The sequence below is a fragment of the Callionymus lyra genome, chromosome 11, assembly GCF_982586985.1.
Source record: "Callionymus lyra chromosome 11, fCalLyr1.hap1.1, whole genome shotgun sequence".
NCBI lineage: Eukaryota > Metazoa > Chordata > Actinopteri > Syngnathiformes > Callionymidae > Callionymus > Callionymus lyra.
In genome coordinates, this window is record NC_141828.1 from 3,698,484 (window position 1) to 3,721,153 (window position 22,670).

Sequence of the window (22,670 nt, forward strand, 5' to 3'; positions counted from 1 at the left end):
GATTGACCCCCTGCAGGGGACAATCACCTCGTAGCAGCAGCCCTATGGGAGACGTCAAAGACACAAAACACAGACACACACAAACACACACAGACAAACACAAACACACACACAGAAACAGACACACACACACAGACACACACAGACACAGACACACACACAGACACACACAAACACAGACACACACAAACACACACACACAGACACACACACACAGACACACAGAAACACACAGACACACACAGACACAGACACACACAAACACACACACACAGACACACACACACAGACACACACAGACACAGACACACAGACACAGACACACACAAACACAGACACACACAGACACACACAAACACACAGACACACACAGACACACACAAACACAGACACACACAGACACACACACAGACACACACAGAAACACACAGACACACAAACACACACACACAGACACACAAACACACACAGACACACACACACACACAGACACACAAACACACACTCACACACAGACACACACACACACACAAACACACAGACACACACACACAGACACACAAACACACACTCACACACAGACACACACAGACACACACACACACACACACAGAGACACACACACACACACATAGACACACAAACACACACACACACACACAGACACACACACACACACACAGACACACACAGACACACAAACACAAACACAAACACAAACACACACACACTGACATGAGAAGACATGGACACAACATGAGATGAAGACACGGAAGAAGAGATTTAATGATTCAATTCATTCAAGAAGATCTTCTCTGAAGAGGAAACTATCGTCACTCTGAGCTCAACCAGGACTTCAATGTATTTTTGTTTCACTGAAAATGTTATTTTAATTTTATTTTAATTCCGATGATCATATTCTTCTCATTGTATTCCAGCTTTATATTTATTATTATTTTAAGTATTTAATATTTGGTCAAGAAATATTTTGTTTTTCTGCTTATAACCTTATATATGTATTGTTTAAAGAATATGTGAACAAACTGTTTAATGCTTTTTTTATATATATATTTCATAGTATTTCTACAAGCTTCACTGCAATGAATTTCAACACATTTCTAAAAAACAAACTTTAGCAGCATGAGTTTGTACATTAAAACATTAATGGAAGAATGAATGAAATACATAGAAACACTTTATGCTAAATATGTACGAAAACATAAACATAATATACATTATTACTATCATCGTTGGTCACGTGTCCTCTTCCATAATGACGTATGTCAGTCAATGTTCTCACTGGTTGTGTTTTGATTGACGAGATAAACATAAACATAAACATAAACATAACAAACAAACATAACAAACACAACAAACCTATGAACGCTTGTTTGTTCTTCAAACGATTCTCGAGTCACTGTCGCTTTAACTGACGATGACGTCACCGCGCGTCCATGATGGCGGAACAACAGTGACGTCACCGCGCGTCCATGATGGCGGAACAACAGTGACGTCGGTAAAACGTGTGTCTCGTTACATTCGTTGATCTCGTGCAGTTTAAACTTAATTCGGTGTTTGTCGTGAACGTGAAAGAAAGTCAATCTTTTCTTCTCTTCAGGTTCGTTTCTGCTCGAGAATGAATCCAAACACGAGAAGAAAACTTCCTGCTTCTCTCAGAACCTTCCTGACGGACATCAGTCCGAGGCTGGACTGGAGGTCAGAACCAGATCCGGGAGACGGGATCCCTGACCCTGGACCGGAAGAGTTACTCAGTCCAGCGCGGAGGTCAGAGGTCACGGGTCGGATGTGCATGTTGTGTTCGTGCCAGGTGTGGAGATACACCTGTCCTCGCTGCGACCTGCAGTACTGCGGCCTCACCTGTTACCAGAGCCCGGGACACGCCTCCTGCTCAGAGGACTTCTACAAGGAGTCGGTGCTGCAGGAGCTGAAGGTCACGGGAGCGTCGGAGGCCGGAGGCAGGAGGAGGATGCAGGAGATCCTCGTGGGACTCAGGCAGGAGGCGCGAGGAGCAGATGGAGGGATGAGGGCTTTGCTGCAGGAGGCCGGGCTGCTGCAGGACGACCGAGGAGACGCAGAAGAGAAGGTCCAGGCTGTGGACCTTCTGACCAGGTTAGCAGAAATCCAGGAGTCTGACCAGGAGAGCGACTCCGAGATCCAGGAAATCTTGAGGAAGCTGGAAGGTCTCGGAGGAGAGAGTGAGGAAGAAGAGGAAGATCTGCCGACACATGACGTGGACCAACTGTCTGAGGAGCAGCTCTGGGATCTTCTCAAAGACAAGGAGAAGGAGAAGTTCCTGGGTCTGCTTCGCGGTGGAGCCATCGGGGGGCTGGTGCCCGTCTGGCTGCCCTGGTGGGAGGAGCACGAGAGCCCAGACACCCTGGTGCAGGTTCTTGAGGACGACTTGAGTGGAACATCTGGAGGGTCAAAGGTCACGCAAAAGAAGGGCAACAATAGGAAAGAAAGTGCCATCAAAGATGAAAATCTGCCTCCCATTTCTCCGGAGATCCCTCAGCTCAGCTCCTTGTGTTCCAGTCCATCTCCGCTGCTGGGCTTCAGCCTGGTCAACGTCATCTTCTGCTACACCTTCAGCCTCGTCAGGGTCAACGGAGACACAGAGTCTCTCCAGCTGGACTTCATAGACATGATGCTGTCGGTGTCTGAGGCCTTCAGCTCCAGCAGGGTCTTCTGCTCGGTGCAAGAAGCTCTGGCATGTGGAGAGCTGCAGCTCTCGGCGGGGGGTCACCTGGAGGACTCGTCTGCGGTGGTCCGAGCCGTGGAGGCTGCTGCTCACGTCCTGACCGGCAGAGACGGGACCACCGGCTACTGCCTCGCGGCTCTGAGTCACCTGCGCCGCGAGTTCATGGAGGCCAGGAGTCTCCTGCCCCGACACCAGCGCCCGACCAGACGCAGGTACTTCCTGGGAGAGAAGAAGTGTGAGTTCCTCCAGGCCTGGGTGCTGGAACACTCCAGGGGGGTCGCTTCTCTGGCCCTGGAGCTGTGGCTGGACCACCGCAGGAGGTCGGAGGAGGTGAACCAGATGAACCAGTCGAGGTCAGAGGTGGAGAAGTTCTTAAAGAACGTGACCAGAGCAGGAAAGACTTTAGTTGAAGAAGTTCACGAGTGAACATTTCTACACAAGCATCTTGAATTCTTACGTAATAAACACACTTTTAGAAACTGTTTGTTTCTTTTTTACTTCGATCCATGTTTTTCTACAACAATCTTTTATTTTATTTAAAAAACTAATGACTTGATCTGCAAGAGAATCAAACGCTGTATTATTACTGTCCAGGATTGTTTATATGTTTATATTACTCCCTCTTGTAAACCTTTATCTTTTTGAACTAATTTGACCATCATTTTGATTGTTTAAGTGCTTTGTGACCCTGGTCTAGAAGAGCTCTTTAAATATAAATGACTTCGTTACATAATGGAAGTTTCTCCTGCAGTATTATCTTTTATTAACAAAAACAAGGTTTTGCAACATATTTACTAATAAAGAGCAGGTTCAGATCCACGTGAGGGCCACAGGTAATCTCGCGCAGTTATGACGTAACTGTACGAGAAGAAGAAGAAATCCCGCGGTATCTGCTGAAAACCCGTCACGTGGTGCGGAAGTCCTTCTACGCCTGCGACAGAAAACATGGCCGCGCTCCTGAGGTCCGCTCGGCGACTTAAGTTTTCGCCTTCAGGCTCGCTTCGTGTCAATGGGACGAACAGAACCGGACCTTCACTCCGTCGACTGTTCGGCGGCGAACTTTGCTACAGAAGAACCGGCACCTGTCCACAAACGGTCTCGCTCCAGGGCAGTGTGTTCAGGTGAGCTGCCGGTGCTAGCCTGTGCTAGCCGGTGTTGCTAACACACACATGTCATTGAGCCCGGATGACCTCAGTGTGTTTATGCTTTAAATACATTCTTTCTTTTAATCCTTGTTCCACATGATGCTGCTGCAGGTAGTTAATAGATTCCTGCTCCTGGGGTAAAAACTCTTGCTTTTTTACCGTTTGAAATACAAATTGATGCTATTTCCTGGGAGTTAGTTTAAAAAGTACAATCTAATGCCCGATTCTCACGTGACCAGTATGACCTGTTGACCTCTGGTCAGCTGTAGTAATTGCGGAGAATGTCTGAGTTTTAATCCCGTGTGAATGCGTCATGTCATTGGTCATGTAATAACACACGACCTGATGTAATTCAACAAACATACACGTCAGGTGATGAAACTAATCCTGTGAGAATCCAAATGTCTGTTTGTAATTGTGAATGAAGCATATAAACCACTGTCACAGACTTCTACACACTCGCCATTGTGTTAATATCTACTTCCGCTGTTTTATTTTGAAGAGGTTGAAAAGGAAGTAGATGGAGTTTGTTGTTGTTGAGGAAAGAAACGCTGCACAGATACAAACTCAGTGGCTTCTCTGCCAATTATTATTATTATTCCTCAATCCTTTCTCTTTATTTCTTTCTTCTTGCTTGCTTCCAGGAGTGTACGTTCACGTGAGAGCTTTCATCCAATCATATCTGAGCAGCCGGTCACATGTTACCCGAGGCCTTCACTCGTTTCAGAAGTGGCCCTTCTCCATTGAAATCAATGGAGTGTGTGTGTCGTCGCCATGGAAACCACAGATTGTAGGAGAGATATTTTGATATAATGCACTGATGTTCATTTAATGATAAACATCTTATTGACCTATAACGGCACACGCTCAGATCCCTGTGGTGTGTAAAGAAGTCGTTATTGGGCAGTGGATTCATTCAATCGTGCGTCACTGAAGGTTTATGGGTGAAATGCACGGCTCGCCACTGTAAACGACTTAAGTTCCAGCCTTGTTGTTTCCTGCACGAATACACTCGGTTACACTACTGTAACCGTGTCGTTCTGTAAGAATAATGTTGGGGCACATTTATGTGCAGCTCTCGCTGGTGAGAAACCAAAGAAAATAAACGCTTGTCCACTTTATCTACTCAAAGAATGTTTGGTTACACTGACTTTCTCTTTCAGTAACTGCTGTTTACATCTGTATCTCTAGGTAGTGTCAGTAAAAATGACTCTTTTACAGACGTCACTTATCCCGTATGAATGCACTTGAAACGGAGGTCATTTACAAAACACCAGCTAATACTTATTCTGTGCTAATGGGGCTTAAGAAGAGACGAGGACAATCTTCAACTTCAGTCTTTCATTCCAACTTCAAAATAAAATATATTATGCTCAATTTTAAGAATTGCACAGTTTCCACCGCGGTGGCGTCGGCGTCTACGGCGAGCCTCTGGCCGGGCTGTCATGGGCGTCGCCTCCAGGCTCGCTCTCGACGCTCTCCCGTGTCGCCTCTTGGAACCGGGGAATATCGATAAATTGATCTATGAACCCAGGAAAAATGGGGTGTAAAGACCCTATTTTTGAAAAAGAACAGGAGCCACTGTTCCTTCCTTCAGGCTGAACACGGCAACTGTTTGGTTTCAGGATCATCTGCTTAAAGTAAAAGCCCGCAAGACGATATCTAATGTATCTATCTCTCTGTCATCGAGGAAAGTTTATTATATATATATATATATTTTTGGTGTGTTATTGACTGAAACTCTTTCCCCTCTGCCTGCTGATGGCAGTCGTTATGGTCTGTATACGGCCGGATGCTTCCGTAACTTTGCCACGGCCAAAAGATCCGCGGAGAAGGACACTGTGTTTCTGCCGTCCAAGCACACCAGTCTCCATGAATGGACACAAGCGAAGCTGGAAGTCTCTCCGAAGGATGGTCCTGTTACTAAACGCTCTCTGCTTGAAGTCCTGCAGAACATGCGCGAAACGGGTACGTTTGATTTTCAAAGCAGGATCATTTTGTAGAAATTGTATTGCTTTGAGTTTAACATGATGGTAGAGGCTGTAGCCAACGCCAGCTGTTTTGGGGCAGGATGCTGGGGACACTCTGGAAAGCCATCCTGTAGAGAGCTAATGTGCATTTAAAAAGATGTTTAAAGTGTTGTAGGAAGCTAATTGTGATCATTACAAAAAGGCATTTAAAAGTAAATAAATGACTTCTGTCCAATATGACCTCAAACCTGTTTAACTTTGTCTTCAGGTAATTGCGATGAAGATAAAGTCCTGCTGTTGCTGCGCAGGTGTAAAATGCTGATGTATGTTACGCAGACGGAGCGTACAGAATTTACTCAGCATATTTGGGATCAGCTGAAGGAGATCGGTAATGAAACCTGCTTCCATATTTGAAACATCAGGTTCTTTTGCATTGATCGTTTGAATATTAAAGTTTTTCAGTGAATCGTCAGAATATTCAATGGTTGGTTGAGAACTATTGGTTGAATTTAACATTTAAAATGTTTTCAACAATTGAAGTCTTTAATTTATGTGTTAAATTTGTTTAAAAAAATATTATTTAAAACAAATTATTATTTACAAAATGAACATTTATTGTTTTTTTACACAATTGTCTGCATGTCACTGAGAAGTTTGGAACTTTTTGTCTGGCGTCACTATTGCATTGATATATTGAGTTTAAAAGGCAACGATTAAAAAATGACAGAATTTAGAAAATATATTGACATTCAGGAAATTGGATATTAACTGTGTAAAAAATGATTTGATTTTTGTTTTTTTTAATGCTTTATTCCGAACACGTGTAGGTCCATAAGAATAGAAAAAAACAATGAGATTAGAGAAACAAGGAGTCAAACAATAATGATATGAACATATGTACGAAAGAAGTAGCTGATCTTAATAAGACTTACCTCTTCTCAACAACAGCAAACTGTTCTTTCTTTTTTTTACATTATACATATTTACAACATGGAAATTAAACAGTTAACAAATAATACATAAATCAAAAATACCCGATTGTTAACAACCTTCTTCTTCCCTGTACCTCGTGAAAAATATATTAAGGGCAAATTAAACCTTTAATAAACACATTATTTAATTAAATGATTAAAAAAAACAAAAAAACATTTCAAATAAACAATTTCCCGAAGGAGACCTCCTGAGGGATCAATAAAGTTCTACCTTACCTTCAATGCAATACAATATGCTTCTGTAAATATCACATTTGATGGTCTTAATGATTTGATATTTTCCTGCTTGACCTCATGATTCTCTCAGGAGTTAAGTTTGGTGTGAGCCACTACAATGCTCTGCTCAAGGTCTACCTGCAGAACAAGTTCAGGTTCTCACCCACTGACATCTTGGCCGAAATGAAAGAAGCTAATGTCCAGCCCAACGAAGTGAGTCACGGATCTAGTGGAGACACAGTAATGTTGCAGATGACCTGAAGAACTCGTAGGAATCTGAGTTTGTTCACTTGTGTTTGAAGCTGACGTACCAGAGATTCATCAACGCCTACTGCCAAGAGGGAAATATTGAAGGCTCAAGGTGAATCTCAATGGGTTTACCTCACCACACATTTATTACAAAACCATTAAGTCTTTTGATTTCCTTTCAGAACTATCCTGGATCTCATGAAGAGTGACAATCTTCCCATCAATGAAGTCGTTTTCAGCTCGCTGGTCACCGGACATGCACGTGCAGGGTCAGTTGCAGCTTTTGTTTTTGAGATTGATGTGTCCAATGTGTCCCATCTGTCCTCCACACAGCAACATTGAGAGTGCGAAGGAGGTCCTGACGGTGATGAAGGAAGCAGGAATTGAACCAAGCGCTCCAACTTATTCGGCTCTGCTCAATGCCTATGCTGAGGCGGGAGACATTGCCAACATAAAAGAGGTGCGTAAATAAAACGGCGAGTCCGCTTCGTGATCGACTTCCCTCTTGTCTTCTCCCTGTCCTTCAGACTCAGGCAGCTGCAGAAAGAGCAAATTGTATTCTCAGTAACATGCATCTGATGCATGTGATCTCCACACTGGACTCCTCGGGGCATCAGGAACATATTCCTCATATCTTGAAGGGCCTCACTTTCAAGTGGAAATACGATTTTAAAGGTTTGTTTATCACGGAAATGTTTGACCTTCGCTTGCGATGCAGAGAAATAAAATGGAATTTACTGAACAACCATCAAAAAATCTAGGATTGTCTTAAAGAAGTTACAAACTCACACCAGAGGCTCTAATGGGGAACATGAAGGTGCTTTTTTGTTTTCATTCTTATTCTCTCTGTGTTAGTCCTTCCTAACACTTTTCCTCCTTTAACATCTCTGTTATATCTGTCTTATTGGAAGTCTCTGCATCCATGCATCAATTATCCAAATGTCCTTTAGCTTAGCTCAAACACTGTTTGTAGGTCACAACAAACAACCGAGCCTTTTCTTTGAAAAATGTTTTTTAATATTTATATTATTAAACCTAATGACTGTTTTGTAAATGTATATTTTGATCATCATGAAATCTTGATTAAATCTCAAAACATGATGATTTATGTTTAGTTTTGTAAAATGACTTTCATTGGTAGAAATAAATCATTTAAAAATAGTAGCTTCTACACTTTACTTATAAAACATTTATTGACTGGAATCCGGAACTTAAACGTCCAAGTTTAAAAGTTAAACATAATTTGTCGATGGATGTTGATGTTCCTATTTAATAATTTCCCCACGTTGAAGCTTCCGTTTTATTTCTCCCTCCAGATGTTATAAATTTTATTTCCAAGATTATCTTTCATAACCAGGAAGACACTGCTTTTGCCATCCAGATGTCTATGCCTCATAAAAATCAAGAACTACGGCCTTTAGTGAACCAAGGCGGCATCTTCCTCCGGCTCTGTGTCCATAGTAACACGGTATGTAAGGAAATAAAGTCCAAATGTGGGAAATTGAAAGGTATGTGTTAGGTTTTTATGATTGGGTGATGTTGGTGCTATACTTTCTTAATTTCTGTGATTGATGGTAAATTCACTTACACATCTGAAAAATCCAATCATCTTTTCCTTTCCCTGCAGCCGCCCGACAAGATCCTGCGCTACTGCAAAGAGCTTCTGGATACCAAACGTCACCTAAATCCCCACATCTATGCTCTCCGAACAGCTCTCAAGTTAAATAAAAGGGGTACATATCACACAACAAAACTCTTCAAAGCTTTTCTCGTACATTTATTGAGTGTATTTATGCAGGTTTGGCATTTGATTTGATGAAGGCCATGAAGGATCTGGGTCAACCCATCAAGCCGCACTATTTCTGGCCCCTGATGACTGCATTTGCCAACAAAAAAGACAAGGCTGGTATGAACTCGCATGGTTGAAACCATTCCTCTTTTCAATAACCTCACCTTTCACCCCTAATTATGGAATCATTCCTCAGCAATATTTCTGCTTTACTATCACTCTTGCCAAAGCTACCGTTGAAAAATGTTTACGTTTAAGTCTTGTATAAATAGTTGAGCCCCGAGAAGTTCTCGATTTACACACCTTTATGAGCTGAGAAATATGAGTAAAAGCTATACTACAAATTAAGATGTAGTGAAAATATAACTAGCCAGTTTGATGCATGAACTTCATTTACACACATGTTGGTGTCGTCACACACGGATCCTGCACTAGTAACAATTTTCATCGTCTTATGTTGAAATGAACATTGACTCGTGTGCATGCTTTTAGTTACAAACCTGTTTTTATTGCAAGATTTTAAGGTGTTGCTGTTTCCTATTTTTATCGAGCAGACAATGACTTCCGCCTGCTTTTTGCTTTTTATGCCGGAAAGAGCTTTTAAGGAGCGTTCTCCTTAAATATTGATGCTCGGCTGAGTGGTCCAACTGGGACAGATTTCACTGGACTAGTGCAGTCAAGGGCAAAGAGGCCTGATCGCTGCATGAGAGCGTTTGAGCAACCAAAAAGAAAATGCGCACCAAAGAACACACTTGTCTCTCCCAACAGTCCCCGGCAAAGTGTTGAAGTCAAAACTTTCTGGTTCGACCACTTCTAACGGATGAGATCCAGACCTACACTTACCTGTACCTGAGAGATGAACTTGAAGCGATGGTTCACCCACTTCACAAATGTTCTACTCATGACTAGTGTGGATTATTTTCAGTCATTTCTTCTTTTCAGTGACAAAATGTTATTTAAAAAAATATATTTTAATGTAGCGACTGGAGCTCGGTTGTCTTCGTCCAAAAACATCCAAACACTTTCATACTGCTGGTGCGTTAAATACAATATTTACAAACATTTACGAGAGTACTTCCTGCCTGTGTAGAACTTTAAAACTTCTGCTACAAACAATCCTTCATGTTTACGCTTCAATCCAAGAGCGACGTTACAGACGAGCAGGTTGGATGATTTTAAGTGTCTTTGGTTGAACGGAGCACATCACAGGACTGTCATCACCGACTATCGCTCTAAAAAGATCGGATAAATAATCTCATTAGTCGAGAAGAAAGTGAGTGAAGTATTAATTTAGGGTGAACTATAACTTGGGTGAGACTTCTAGTTGCCTCGGATGGGAATGTTTTCTTTCCCTATAATTAGTTAATTTCAATTAAACTACCACTTTAATTTGCTTAACATTTAACTCTCGAGTTACACACATGAATAAAACTCACAATCTTTGATGGATTGAAAGATTTCTGTAGATTTTATTGTTTATAACATTTGTGACGTATCGATACATTTAGAATATCAGCTTGTAAAAATACTGCCTTTAGTTCTTATTCACTTACAAAACATTGTGTTATTGCATTTTAAAACATTAGCAAAGAAGTAGTGCCGTACAATATTGGTGGCTGAGAATGAACTAATAACATGTATCAAACATGTAAAGACCCAACATTGGAGGGAAAGAGCTCTTCAACTTGACAGTAGTGTGGAATGATCTCCGTGACACATGACAAACATTTGTTGGAGACTTGTCAAAATTCACAAGTCATTAGCAAATGCACCTTGTCAAGTGTCTTCAGTTTGGCTTTTAAGTGCTTCATCTGAGCGCCTCGTCTCTTTGGGGTTTTTAGAGCAATTAATAAATGATGCATTTTCACCCTGTCGGCTAATTGACAACATCTGAGCTGGCAGCGAGAGAAAACTGGTTAGACCATTGTGTGGTCAGGACGGATTCCTGGGGTGTGTTCCCGCCTGGCTTGGCAGCAGCAACGGAAGACGAGTTTAGATGTGCACAACTACACAAAGTGGACGTGTAAGAAGAGGGAGAAACACAAGGAAGGAAAGTGAAGAAAGTTCTCTTTAGCACACATTTGCAGGTTTCTGATGGTGTTGGTCTGGACGCTCATGAATAATGGAGCTTTTTTTTTCTTCCGCTGATCTCACACACTCGTGGGCTGCAGGAGGTGTGTGTGTTTGCGAGGGAAAGGAGGAGGCAGTGGCATTTCGGGGGGCAGTGCAGGTGATGTGACTGATGCAGAGTGACTTGATTTCATGTAAATGCAAGCGCTCTGAGGGAATTCACTTTGGATTACGCGCCCCACTGTGCACTGCCCATGAAATATTAAGCGGCGTGTCACTTTTTGTCCACAGGTGTCACTAGCGGGCAGAGAGGCCTGAGCCTCGGAATTGCAGGGGCGCGATGGGGAGGAATGTTTGGATGAGGTGTGGATTTGGGTGGTTTAGCGGAAGCATATGCCGGGTCAAACTTCCCACCTGCCGCGAGCTCCCCTCGTCAGCCGTCCGACTCGGCTGCTCCTCATGGCTCCTCATGGCTCCTCGTGGCTCCTCATGGCTCCTCATGCCTCCTCATGGCTCCTCATGCCTCCTCATGGCTCCTCGTGGCTCCTCGTGGCTCCTCGTGGCTCCTCATGGCTCCTCATGGCTCCTCATGGCTCCTCATGGCTCCTCATGGCTCCTCGTGGCTCCTCATGGCTCCTCATGGCTCCTCATGGCTCCTCATGGCTGCTCATGGCTCCTCATGGCTCCTGACACGCCGGAGGAGCGAGAAGTTTGTTCTTCTCTTGGGTGTTTTAGGTGATGATGGTTCCTCATGGTCACCTCGTCGGGAGGAGCAGCGTCTCGCTCACTGACTGATGCATTCGTTTGCTGTTTCAAACTTGTTATCGAGGATCATAATTGCATATCATGGCTGTGAGTATCGACGTGGGACCCCAGCGAGGGTCTCTGGGCCAGTACTGGTCATTTGTTACTGGTCTGCACAGAGACGATGATAATTGGCTTAAATGAATTGTTACTGAATTATTCTGAAATGTGTCTGAAACTGATGGTATTTTCTCTGGAGTTACATGAGTCTGTGACTCTTGACACGTCAAGACACTCGTTTCAGTCAAATCTACTCCGAAAATAAAATAAACTAGTGAAAAAACACAACTCTATGATGTATTTTGAGTGTTTATCTGAAGTTCGGTCTGTGGTCCCGTGACGTAAATGAATGAGAACTTTCATGTGTTAATGAGCTTCATAACATGTTCACGCTTGAAGAATAATATCCATGATGATGTTCTTTGGTAATAGAATGATTTGGTTAATTGATATTTGAAACATCTTTGGAAGAGGATCATTAATCTATTGTTCTACATCAGAACATGTTTATAAAATATAAATACAAAAGGATCATTATTGTAGATTTTGAGGCAGGAGCTGCTGCTTGCCTTGTGATGCTCTGAGGTGTTTTGTTTCTCGTTTCTAAATCATGTTCCTCGGCTGGTTTGTTGTCCAGTGATCTTTGAACAAGTCTCTAAATGAGTTTGAATGTTGGTCACAAGTGTGATTTCAAAGATTTGGCTCCTAAATCTGGCTCTGCCTCGCAGCCATTAAAGTCCACCTTGAGAGTCATGGATGCAGAGATGAAGAGACAGATGGTGTGAGAGGAGGAATAAAAAGAGAAGTGACAGGTACTCATGTCCAACGATGGGAGGAGATGACAGCAACCGGTTCACCCCTCTCCTCTTTTCCTCTCTTTTCTCAATCTGCACTCCTCCTCTGTGACAGTTAACCTGCAGACATGAATCTGATGATGATATCTTGTGACCACTGCCATCTTCTACTCACTGCTGCGACATATTTGATGCCAGTCTTCGTGCTGACCATCGTATAGAAGGATCCACTTCCTGTTTCAAGTACGTTCTTTGGTTAAAGTTGTTGGAACAGCAGTTGGATTATTGAACGATGTGAGAGCAAAGGTTTAACTCAACTTCACTCACTTTCTACTTTCATGTCGACTAATGGCTTATTTAATCTGTTCTTGTGGACAAACATGTTAATGTAGCGACTGGAGCTCAGTTCATCTTTGGCCAAAATACACTTAACATCTAAACGCCTCCATACTGCTCGTCTGTCTCCACTTATCTTAACATCTAAACGCCTCCATACTGCTCGTCTGTCTCCACTTATCTTAACATCTAAACGCCTCCATACTGCTCGTCTGTCTCCACTTATCTTAACTTCGGCCACAAACGAGCATAAAATAAAGACATATTTAATTTATTTCTGATTAATTCTTCTCATGTGGACCTTCAGTGCAAGAGCGACGCTAAAGATGAGTTAAGTGTTAAATGTTAAGTGTCTCTTTGGACGAAGATGTCAAGTCGCTACATTAAAATGAACAAACATTTTTGTCTCTGAATGGAACAAATAAAAAATTGGACGACATGAGCAGATCTTGGGTGAACGCGTGAATAATGGTGTTAAAGAAAGGCCTATGAAAACATTTTCAGCTTGAATTTGATCTTGAATTTAAAGAGTTTACATTTGCTGAGACGACCTTGTTGTGAATGTTTTGGTCATTTTATTGTTGAAGAAACGTCGTACAAGTTGACTTGCAAAAAGAAAAGTGCTGATGACGCTCCGGTCACTCAAAAGGCTCCAGGAAAATGCAGACTTGTGCATTTATACCTCCGTCTCTCCATTCACTTGTTTTCTGTGTGTCTGGTCCAGCGTGAGATTGATGATGGATTATTTAGCAGCAGAACAGGTGCGTCTTCTCTTCGTTCATAAAAAAAGCGGATCTGAAAGTGAACGGGGGTCAGAATGGACGCCAGACAGACGAGAAGTCCATTGAGAAGCAGAAGGATCGTCGTCCTGAAAGCAGGATGGATGGATGGATGGCGAGCGAGGAGGTGAATGACTGATGTGGACCGAGAGGAGAGCTGCACAGATGGAGTGGTTTAGGTAGTCATACCTGGGCCACAGGTTTTAATGGCGTATAAAAGCCCAGGACTCATCTTTAATGCAGCAGCAGTGAGAGAGCACCAGGTGAACACATGTCCCAGGAGGAGCAGCAACACTGAGCCTGGACGGATCTGCATGTGTGTTTGTACAGCCCGAGTGCAGCGTAAATACACAACGCTGAGGTGTGTCCAGGAAGCACTTTCAGCTAGTTTTAGAGACTGACCACTGCGCTCGTATTTAGCACGGAAGCATGGACGCTTCCTCAACCTGCACAGCAACACGGACCACCATTGATCTGGCGTCCCTGGTTCAGACCCGCGTCCTTCATGGCCACCAGACATATGCAAAGTGCCGGCAAACTCTCCGGCAGAGAAGCTGTTCCATATGCATGCGTCTCCAGCTGCCCTCGGGCCGGACCCAAGGCTCTGCTGGAGAGCAGGGTGATGGTGCAAGAGTCCACTCCTGGGCAAGTGAGTGTTTATGTGGACTCACTAGTCCGAGGTACAGCAGACATTTGCATATTTTCCTGATGCAGAGTCAGTCCAGCGGAGGAGAAGGATTAACACGAGTGCTTCTGAAACATCTTTAAAGGAAGAATAAAAACCAGATGAAGAGAAACTTGTTTCATCATGTTTTTATTGTCGTTTGACATTTGTTCTGTGTAATAAAGTCTTTACATCAGACCACCAGTTAAACCCATCTTTTATTTCTGTCCGTTACGTTTTATTTACATGTTCAACTTAAATTAAGAACTTTAGCAAATTGTATTTTAAGGGTGTTTTCCTGTTATTTGTTCGAGGTTAAGAAATATAGAAAATGTGTACGTACATCATTTTAATGTTAAAATAAAATACATTTTATCTATTTATATATTTACATTTATAACGTCATGGCATAATGATTACTAATACTTTAATTCTTATGCTTGATATATAGATGTATGTCATCATGGCGGGGTCTCGGTGTGTCTCGGGATGAACGGCGGAACAATGAGTCGAAGAACATGTTCTCTTCTCTAACCTGATAATGTGTTAAACGTTTCAAATGGAATCCTTGATGTTGACCTGGACCGTAATGATGTTCCTACGTTCCAGCTGTGCTGGAAGTGCTGAAGATGATGCAGGAGCTTGACGTCAGCCCGGACGAATACGTCTTCAAGTCCATCAGATATCTGTTCCCCGACTTGGACTCTGCTGTCCAGGCCTTCAAGGTGAGATGTTTGTTCCACCAGCAGCAACACGTTCATGTTTCTCTCCTCAGGACGCCGACATCGACATCCACTCCAGCAAGTTTTTGCTTTGGAAGGTTTTTCTTCTGGCTTCCTTCGACCTCGGCCGACTCCACACCCTCCGTAAGTTTGCAGACATTTGCACACATGCCTCCACGCGTCTCTAATGTCCGCCGTGATAGAAGTCGCTGCTCGGCCTGCGGGCTAATTGTCCGGCGTCGACTCACTCGTTTACTGCTCTGTGCTCATCAGGCTTTTAAGAGATTAGTGAGTGAATATGGAACGAGAGGAACGAGAGGCTCCTCACTCGCCAGAGAAACGGAGATGAAGACTTTTAAATAATGAATACCTCGCTTCTGTCCTCCTTCTGGATCGACTGCTCAACCTTATAATGTTTATTTTTATGTTCGACTGAAAATGGATCATAAAACTGAAAATGTTTTCATTAAATCAAACTATAAATGACTCTTGTGGAAAATAACGGATTCAAACTCATAAATAACTGATAATATTGGATCAGATATTTGCGAGTCATGAATCCCAGACATGTATTATTAAATGAAATCCCTTCAAATGCATCAAGTTAAATAAAGTCGTCACCTGCTCTAGTGCGAGATTAACTTTCCCCTGCAGTTCGTAACTAATGTTATTGAAGCAGGTTTCATTTGTCGTGGTGGTCGTACAGAAATATAAATGAAATGATGCGACGGAATGAGAAGAGATTCAGAAAATACGATACAATAAATTAAAATGAGACATTAAACGATTAAAACACACATTTTGATGTCAAATGTTGCTCCTTCCAGCTGTTCATTAAAGACCAACAATAAACACTAAATGTACATAAATATTAAGTCCTGGAAATTGTCCTTCAAAATAAAATGAACAAAAAATACTATGGATGAGAAATTGCAAACAAACTACTCATGACCATATATAGTTCATTCCAAACATTAGAACACAAATGGTCTATTTACACTTTGATGTCTGCTTTCATATGGATTAGTTTCTCATCCCTCGTTCTTCCCTGCAGTGTCCGATCCCTCCGTCCCTGAGATTTCCTTCACGATCTTCAGTAACCGCCTCCTCAAATGCTTCATCACGTGAGTTTATTGATGTATTTTTGAAATCCGCTCCATCTGTTCAGTCCTTTGGAATTCCATATTTCTGCATATGAAGCCTCGTGAGTGTGAGTCGTGTTGGACGCAGCAGATACATGTGCAGCCGATCACACCGGCGTCGAGTCCACAGCTGCAGGGAGTCTCTCCACACATCCTGCCTCATGCATATGGAGGCCGTCCAGCCTCGGCCCACAGCAGCGTGGGAGATATGCAAATGAGCAGATGCCCTTCATGCCCTGAACCCCTGAACGGGTCCAAGTCTTCAACACACGCACAGACCCGCCTGAAGACCAGGGCGTGAGCCTCGTGGATGTTTATGAATATTTACACTTCAACATGAGAGCTCAGTGGCTGCAGGGACTCGACATGAGAACCTGGTTAAAGTTTCCTCTGAAGTCTCGTTCAGAAACTCAACCAATTATTGTTGAAATAATCTTCAACGAGACTGTATTCATTATGTTGTAGAATTCAGAACCTGGTTCAAAAATCATCTTTCTTTAGATATTATGTTCTGTGTTCATTTTAAGCCTGTGTGTGTGTGAGCGTGTGTGTGTGTGTGTGAGCGTGCGTGTGTGTGAGCGTGTGTGTGTGTGAGTGTGTGTGTGTGTGTGTGTGAGTGTGAGCGCGTGAGTGTGTGTGTGTGAGTGTGTGTGTGTGTGAGCGTGTGTGTGAGCGCGTGTGTGTGTGTGAGTGTGTGTGTGTGTGTGAGTGTGTGTGTGTGTGTGAGTGTGTGTGTGTGTGTGAGTGTGTGCGCGTCTGCTCCTGTCAGCGACGAGGTCAAGGGATAATTTAATCATTAAACCTCTTCCTCCTCTGCGACCAACCAGCTGACGGAGCCAGAAATGTCACACTGTGTGTGTGTGTGTGAGAGTGTGCGTGCGTGCGTGTGCGTGAGAGTGTGCGTGTGTGTGTGTGAGACCATCTATCTTTTGTGTTTTCCCAGGCTTTTGTGCGACTGTCTTGTCTCTTATGTACTGTGGGATCAGAAATGTCAAACGCTCGTCTGGATCTTAAACTCTCAGCTCCGTTTCTATGGAGACGAGATACAATACAGAGATGATGCACATCATGACTTTACATTTCATTCCTGATCAAGATTAAAACTAATTAGCAGTAAAACTATAACCTTATCAACAGTAGTGTTTCTCAAACATTGGACCATGAGGTAGAAGTGCTTCAAGTTCCCTCTGATGCCAAATGAAATGTTATTTAAAATCCAGTAGAAAAGGTTAATATGGCGTCTAACTTGATGAAAGGAACCATAATGTTCAGCCAACATCCACCTTCTGAAGGTACAGGCGGACATGTTTGTAGTTTCTAAGAGTAGAAAACGTCACACGAGAAGAACACGTGCTTGAATGTAAACGACAAAAAGAAAGATTGAACTAGAAATGATGGATAAATACTAGAGTTACAATCCTCCGTATGAAGTCATGACTTCATGAAGGCGAGTCTTCAGGGCAGCAACACGAGTCGTTGGTGTGACTCATGGTTCATAATAACCTGCTCTTCTCACTTCTTCTCATCCTTTCAACACATCACCAGTATTATCTCATGAATAATGTGGACGAACCAAATTATTTGAAGGAAAAGTATTTTAGTCTAAACATCACGTTTATTTTGAAACACTGGTGTCGACATGTTTTGCTTTTCGGGGTTTAAAGTGTAACGTTTGTCTCGGTAACAAATCTTATTAGAATGATATCATTTGGATGTTTTGAGGAACACGAGCTGCTGTTGTTTTTCATACATGTTGCATCTCTTCCTGCGTCATGTATGTTATGTGACCTGAAAGCTGAGTTACATATCAGCAAATCACACGAGTCTCATGTCTTGTCCACTACTGCCCCCTGCAGGTCAACAGATGTCCAGTCCATGGTGAAGGTAGGAAACCTTCACGTATAACAATTAGAATCTTAATGGAAATTTTTTTTATTGGATGTTAATATGTTTTTAAAATCTTGTGTTTATAGCAAAACCGCTTTATTTATTTTATTTATTTATTTACTATATAAGACTTATTTCCTTTTTTTATATACATTAATGTTTCCAATAATATCATCTTTGACAAGAAATGTTGTTTTTTAATTGGATAGAAATGAGCTTCATGTGAGCCTCGGGGTTGAGTTCTGACTGTATCGATGTTTCCCTCCAGAGGCCAGAGATGATCTAGAAAGAACTTTAGTTTTATTTACTTCTATTTTTGATTAATATTCTCCAAATATGATCATTTTTCTTTTTTTTTAGGATTGTTGTCATTTTTGTCTATTTATTGCCCCCATAAATATTTGTTAAAATATTTTGGGAAAAGATGCTTTTCTATCACATCTCATAGGTTGTATATAAGAATATTTAGCATCTCAAGCTTGATTCGATTACTTGATTTTTTTAAACTTTTTGCTCCTTTTGTTTTCTCTTGACGGCCCCTAACTGTTGAGTCGTCCACCGTGTTCTTGCTGCTCTTTCCGTCTAAAACGGTTTAAAACATGTTAAATACCGATAAAGATGGTTGGATTACAGACTAAAATTCCAAGATTGCACATGTATGAAGTAACATTTTTGATTGACATGTATGATTGTATCCAGAGACACATCTATTGAAACTGATCGAACAATATGAGATGAAAGTAACTTGTAATGAAAATGTTTTTGTCTCAAAGATAATCATTAGTATTTGACAGCCTTGATCTGTGGACTAATGTGATGAAACGCTGTAGTTGACAGAGTTGCTGTGCAAAGACGGACGCTTCAAAGATGGAAGTCCTGACGCGACCGGTGAGTGTTTCAGTGGAATTGATGGAATGATGTTGATTCACACTTTTCTCCACATATTGAATAAAAAATGTTTTAGCTGCAGGTTGACAAAATGTGTGGCTTCTGCTGTTCGTGTGTGTGTGTGTGTGTGTGTGTGTGTGTGTGTGTGTGTGTGAGAGAGCAGGTGTGTGTCCGTCTCAGTGGCAGCAGACTGCTGACCGTCTCACTTCTGGTCATCAAGCCTGTGTATGTTTGTGTCCAGGTGGCATTTGAGTGAAAAAGCGTCTCTTCGTCAGCAGGATGCGCTCTGACTGCTGACGCGGCGCTGAGTCGTTGAAGTGTACGAGTGTGTGTGTGTGTGTGTTGGAGCGGTGTGTGTGTGTGTGTTTGCAAAAGTGCTAATGTGGGTCCGTGTCACTGTGTGTCACAGAGAGATCCAGCACTGAAGCTGGTGAACGAGCTGGTGGGAGTGATGGAGACGGTTATCGTGTCACATCCTGTTAGACCACAGCTGCGAGCCTGAGCCTGTGCGCGTGTGTGTGTGCGTGCGTGTGTGTGTGCGCGTGTGCGCATGCGTGTGTGTGCGTGCGTGTGTGTGTGCGCGTGTGCGCATGCGTGTGTGTGCGTGTGTGCGCGAGCTTCCACTCACTCTGGTCAGAACGTTGTCAGCAAACTGACGACACAAACTCTGCGGAGGTTAAAATGGTTTTCTGCACAAATGGCAGCTTGAAGAGACTCACTGGAGAATAACAACATAACCACTCACTCCGTCTGTATTTCCAGAAATGGTTTCCTCCTCCTTGATTTTCAAACTCGTCAAACACCTGTCAGATAAAGGACAATTGCAGCATCAGTACCAGAAACTTGAGAAATATTTGACTCTCTTACAATCTCAGGTAAACACAGAAACTCATGTATTTTTCTGTTTGTTTGACTATAAATGTGTGTTTAAGACGTGAGACTCGATACACTGGACAGGAATAACAAGAGAGTGACTTCATAGAGGTTTTGTGTTGCTGTTATCTTCTAGTGCTGACTTGATCTTTTTCTTCAGAACATCACAATCCCTCAAAGTCTGGCCTTTGCTATCGACAACATTTTATCTTCTCATGAGCTGCGACCCTTGTTGAAGGTAAAGAATCCTCTGGATATCAACCCCGAATATGAAGCTGTTTTTATTGGTTAAAAACCAGTTTATATGATCACATGGCGCGAATAGAAATGGGTTGAAATGAAACATTCATCTTCATCATTATGAAGAGGATGATGACTTTAAAACGAGTCACTTTCAGTCAAAGAAATGGCAAATATTGTCAATGGTTCCTAAAGACTCTTAGAATCTAGTGACTCTGCTGAGAATCTAACAAACATAAGGGAATAAATGTGTTAACATCCTTCATGTCATGTTTGAACTTGTTTTCTCTCCTGCTTTAGGTTGGAAGTCAATATTTTCTCCAGCAGAAGCTGCACCGCAAGCTGGAGAACGAAGACAAGTTCACTGCTGGGAACTACATGGTCCTCATCGGTCAGTGCTGCAAACAGAACCTCGTGAAGGAGGCGCTCCACCTGAAGTCTGAGATGTAAGGTCATCCTGGTGGCACCACATTAAAGTTTAACTTGAGGAGGATCGGCTCCGACATTAATGCAGATGCTCTGGAACTCTCGGGTTCACTCGTCACCTGCTGCTGGAACCAGCGACGTCCAGGCGTGGAACACAATTGTACTTAAGAATACATTAATGTTGATGTCCTCCTGCAGGAGTCGGAAGTTCCCGTCGGAAACGATGGACACCAGAAAATATATCGATCTGCTGGGAGTCTTGGCAACCAATGGAAAGAAGGACGGTAAGTTTTCCAAACGCCTGAGGATTGACCTCGAGAACCGAGTGTGGAGTCGACTGAAGTTTACAAGAGAAACTAGATTAGACTTCGTTGGAACCAAAGATAACCTTCAGATGGCAGAGGTCGTGTCAACAGACGTCTGACAGTGAAACTGCTGATGATGGATGAAGACGGTGAAGGATGAACGGACCGTAAATGAACATCGTTCACCTGTTGAACTCCAGGGTTGAAGAGGTTCGATCGTTTGTTTTCTTGAGCAGGAAGATGGTTTTGTTTGAGCAGTTTAGGTCGTTGTCAGATTCATAAGATCATCTGGAGCTTGATAGCATCGTCTGGAACCTTTGGTGCACAGAAAAATGCAAAGATTTGCACGAGTTAGCAGTTTTCTAAACTAACCTCAGCAGCGCCTGCCGTTCGCTGAAGCGTGAGTTTGTCAGCGTCTCACACCAGCCGACGCTCGTGATGCTACGGTGGGTTTCTTCAGCCCATCGAAGACACAATTACCATCACTTTTGATTCTCTGCTTCCTGCACTCGGTGACAGAGCGAATGTTTCTCACGTCTGTCGTCTCCATCCGTCCCGCCCTCGTCCTCGTCTCGTTGACTCTCCGGCTCGTCTTCCCTCACTCCTCACTGGAGGATGTCAGCGGGTGTGTTTTAGTCCAGAATTATTGAAATCTGACTTCATGCTAATGGAGATCATGTTGGGTGAAGTGCTTGAGTCGTATACACACAAACACACACACACACATTTACATGTGAATTCAAGCAAAAGGCATTTGTTGGCTGCAGCGGTTGGTGTGTCCATATCTGCACAGGCAGCGCTAACGCATTTGCCATTAGTCCGGATGCGCATATAGGAGAGGGAGGTGCTTGTCACCCGCATTAGCACACTTGGCTAACCCCGATGTTAGCCTGTCCCGCGCAGACGCTAATCTGCCAGGTTCTGCAAACACGAGGCCCGGCTGAAGATCAGCGCTCCTGGCATCTAGATTCCTTTGTACTGTTTGTTTCGCTCCTGGCTTCACAGGCTACTAACTTTTCCAGCTTCTATCTTCTTCTGACTTCTTCACGACTGTGTTTTCTCTCTTAACAACAACTTGATGAGAGAAAAGATCTCAACATGTCTAATGAAGCGCAAACCTAAAGATTCACGAAGCAGAATGATGTTACTCTGTTGATAATACTTTACAACAACACAACTTGGTGCAAATGACTGTGTGTTGAGAGAAATGATGAATCTTGTAGATAATGTTGTTTTTGATCGCGTTGTTTTCCTCATATTTTCCTTTCCCACACGTGACGCCATGAAAACTGGAGGGAATTTGACTAAAAGAAAGACGTGAAACATAGTATCTGGAGAGGATCAGAGGATCAGCCTGTTTTACACATTAGAGTGAAGCGTCCAAAAATGATCTTTACAGCATTTGCTCAGTCTTCAACCTTGCGTTGATGTTATCAGTTGTTTGTAAAGGAATCAAATAATAACCTCCTAGTTTCAGCGAGTCGTTTATGATGCGAATCAATTGCTGCTTAATAAAGTGCATTTTAAAACTGTGACTTATATTTCCTTTTAATTTAAAAACATTTAAATCAAAATAAAGTCACACCTTTGATGTAATGAATTAAAGTGACAGTTTTATCTGCCATCAGGAGGTTCAGGTCCTATGGGAGCCACATCAGGT

The 22,670-nt window shown here is 42.7% G+C and overlaps 2 protein-coding genes across 3 annotated transcripts in view; both read left to right on the forward strand.

Annotated features, from left to right (window-relative positions):
* The first annotated feature begins 1,471 nt into the window (after positions 1 to 1,471).
* znhit2 (zinc finger, HIT-type containing 2) lies at positions 1,472 to 3,201 on the forward strand. 2 transcript variants are annotated; one of them, XM_087802732.1, is made up of 2 exons: positions 1,472 to 1,523; positions 1,619 to 3,201. In XM_087802732.1, exon 2 carries the CDS (start codon positions 1,637 to 1,639, stop codon positions 3,143 to 3,145), a length of 1,509 nt encoding a protein of 502 aa, XP_087658858.1. In that variant the 5' UTR covers positions 1,472 to 1,523; positions 1,619 to 1,636; the 3' UTR covers positions 3,146 to 3,201. The 2 variants fall into 2 exon arrangements, with proteins under 2 accessions (XP_087658858.1, XP_087658859.1); XM_087802733.1 differs by having other exon boundaries at positions 1,473 to 1,516.
* Positions 3,202 to 3,639: 438 nt separating this feature from the next.
* Positions 3,640 to 22,670, forward strand: part of lrpprc (leucine-rich pentatricopeptide repeat containing) — a 55,566-nt gene continuing 36,535 nt past the window's right edge. The window contains exons 1-20 of the mRNA XM_087802529.1: positions 3,640 to 3,840; positions 5,633 to 5,832; positions 6,103 to 6,222; positions 7,134 to 7,255; positions 7,345 to 7,403; positions 7,474 to 7,560; positions 7,625 to 7,751; positions 7,819 to 7,966; positions 8,608 to 8,759; positions 8,919 to 9,024; positions 9,090 to 9,197; positions 15,137 to 15,252; positions 15,303 to 15,393; positions 16,304 to 16,373; positions 18,248 to 18,275; positions 19,109 to 19,166; positions 19,929 to 20,041; positions 20,200 to 20,277; positions 20,580 to 20,725; positions 20,904 to 20,989. Coding sequence (XP_087658655.1) covers positions 3,665 to 3,840; positions 5,633 to 5,832; positions 6,103 to 6,222; positions 7,134 to 7,255; positions 7,345 to 7,403; positions 7,474 to 7,560; positions 7,625 to 7,751; positions 7,819 to 7,966; positions 8,608 to 8,759; positions 8,919 to 9,024; positions 9,090 to 9,197; positions 15,137 to 15,252; positions 15,303 to 15,393; positions 16,304 to 16,373; positions 18,248 to 18,275; positions 19,109 to 19,166; positions 19,929 to 20,041; positions 20,200 to 20,277; positions 20,580 to 20,725; positions 20,904 to 20,989 — 2,191 coding nt within the window. The 5' untranslated portion in view covers positions 3,640 to 3,664. The remainder of the gene's footprint in view (positions 3,841 to 5,632; positions 5,833 to 6,102; positions 6,223 to 7,133; positions 7,256 to 7,344; positions 7,404 to 7,473; positions 7,561 to 7,624; positions 7,752 to 7,818; positions 7,967 to 8,607; positions 8,760 to 8,918; positions 9,025 to 9,089; positions 9,198 to 15,136; positions 15,253 to 15,302; positions 15,394 to 16,303; positions 16,374 to 18,247; positions 18,276 to 19,108; positions 19,167 to 19,928; positions 20,042 to 20,199; positions 20,278 to 20,579; positions 20,726 to 20,903; positions 20,990 to 22,670) is intronic.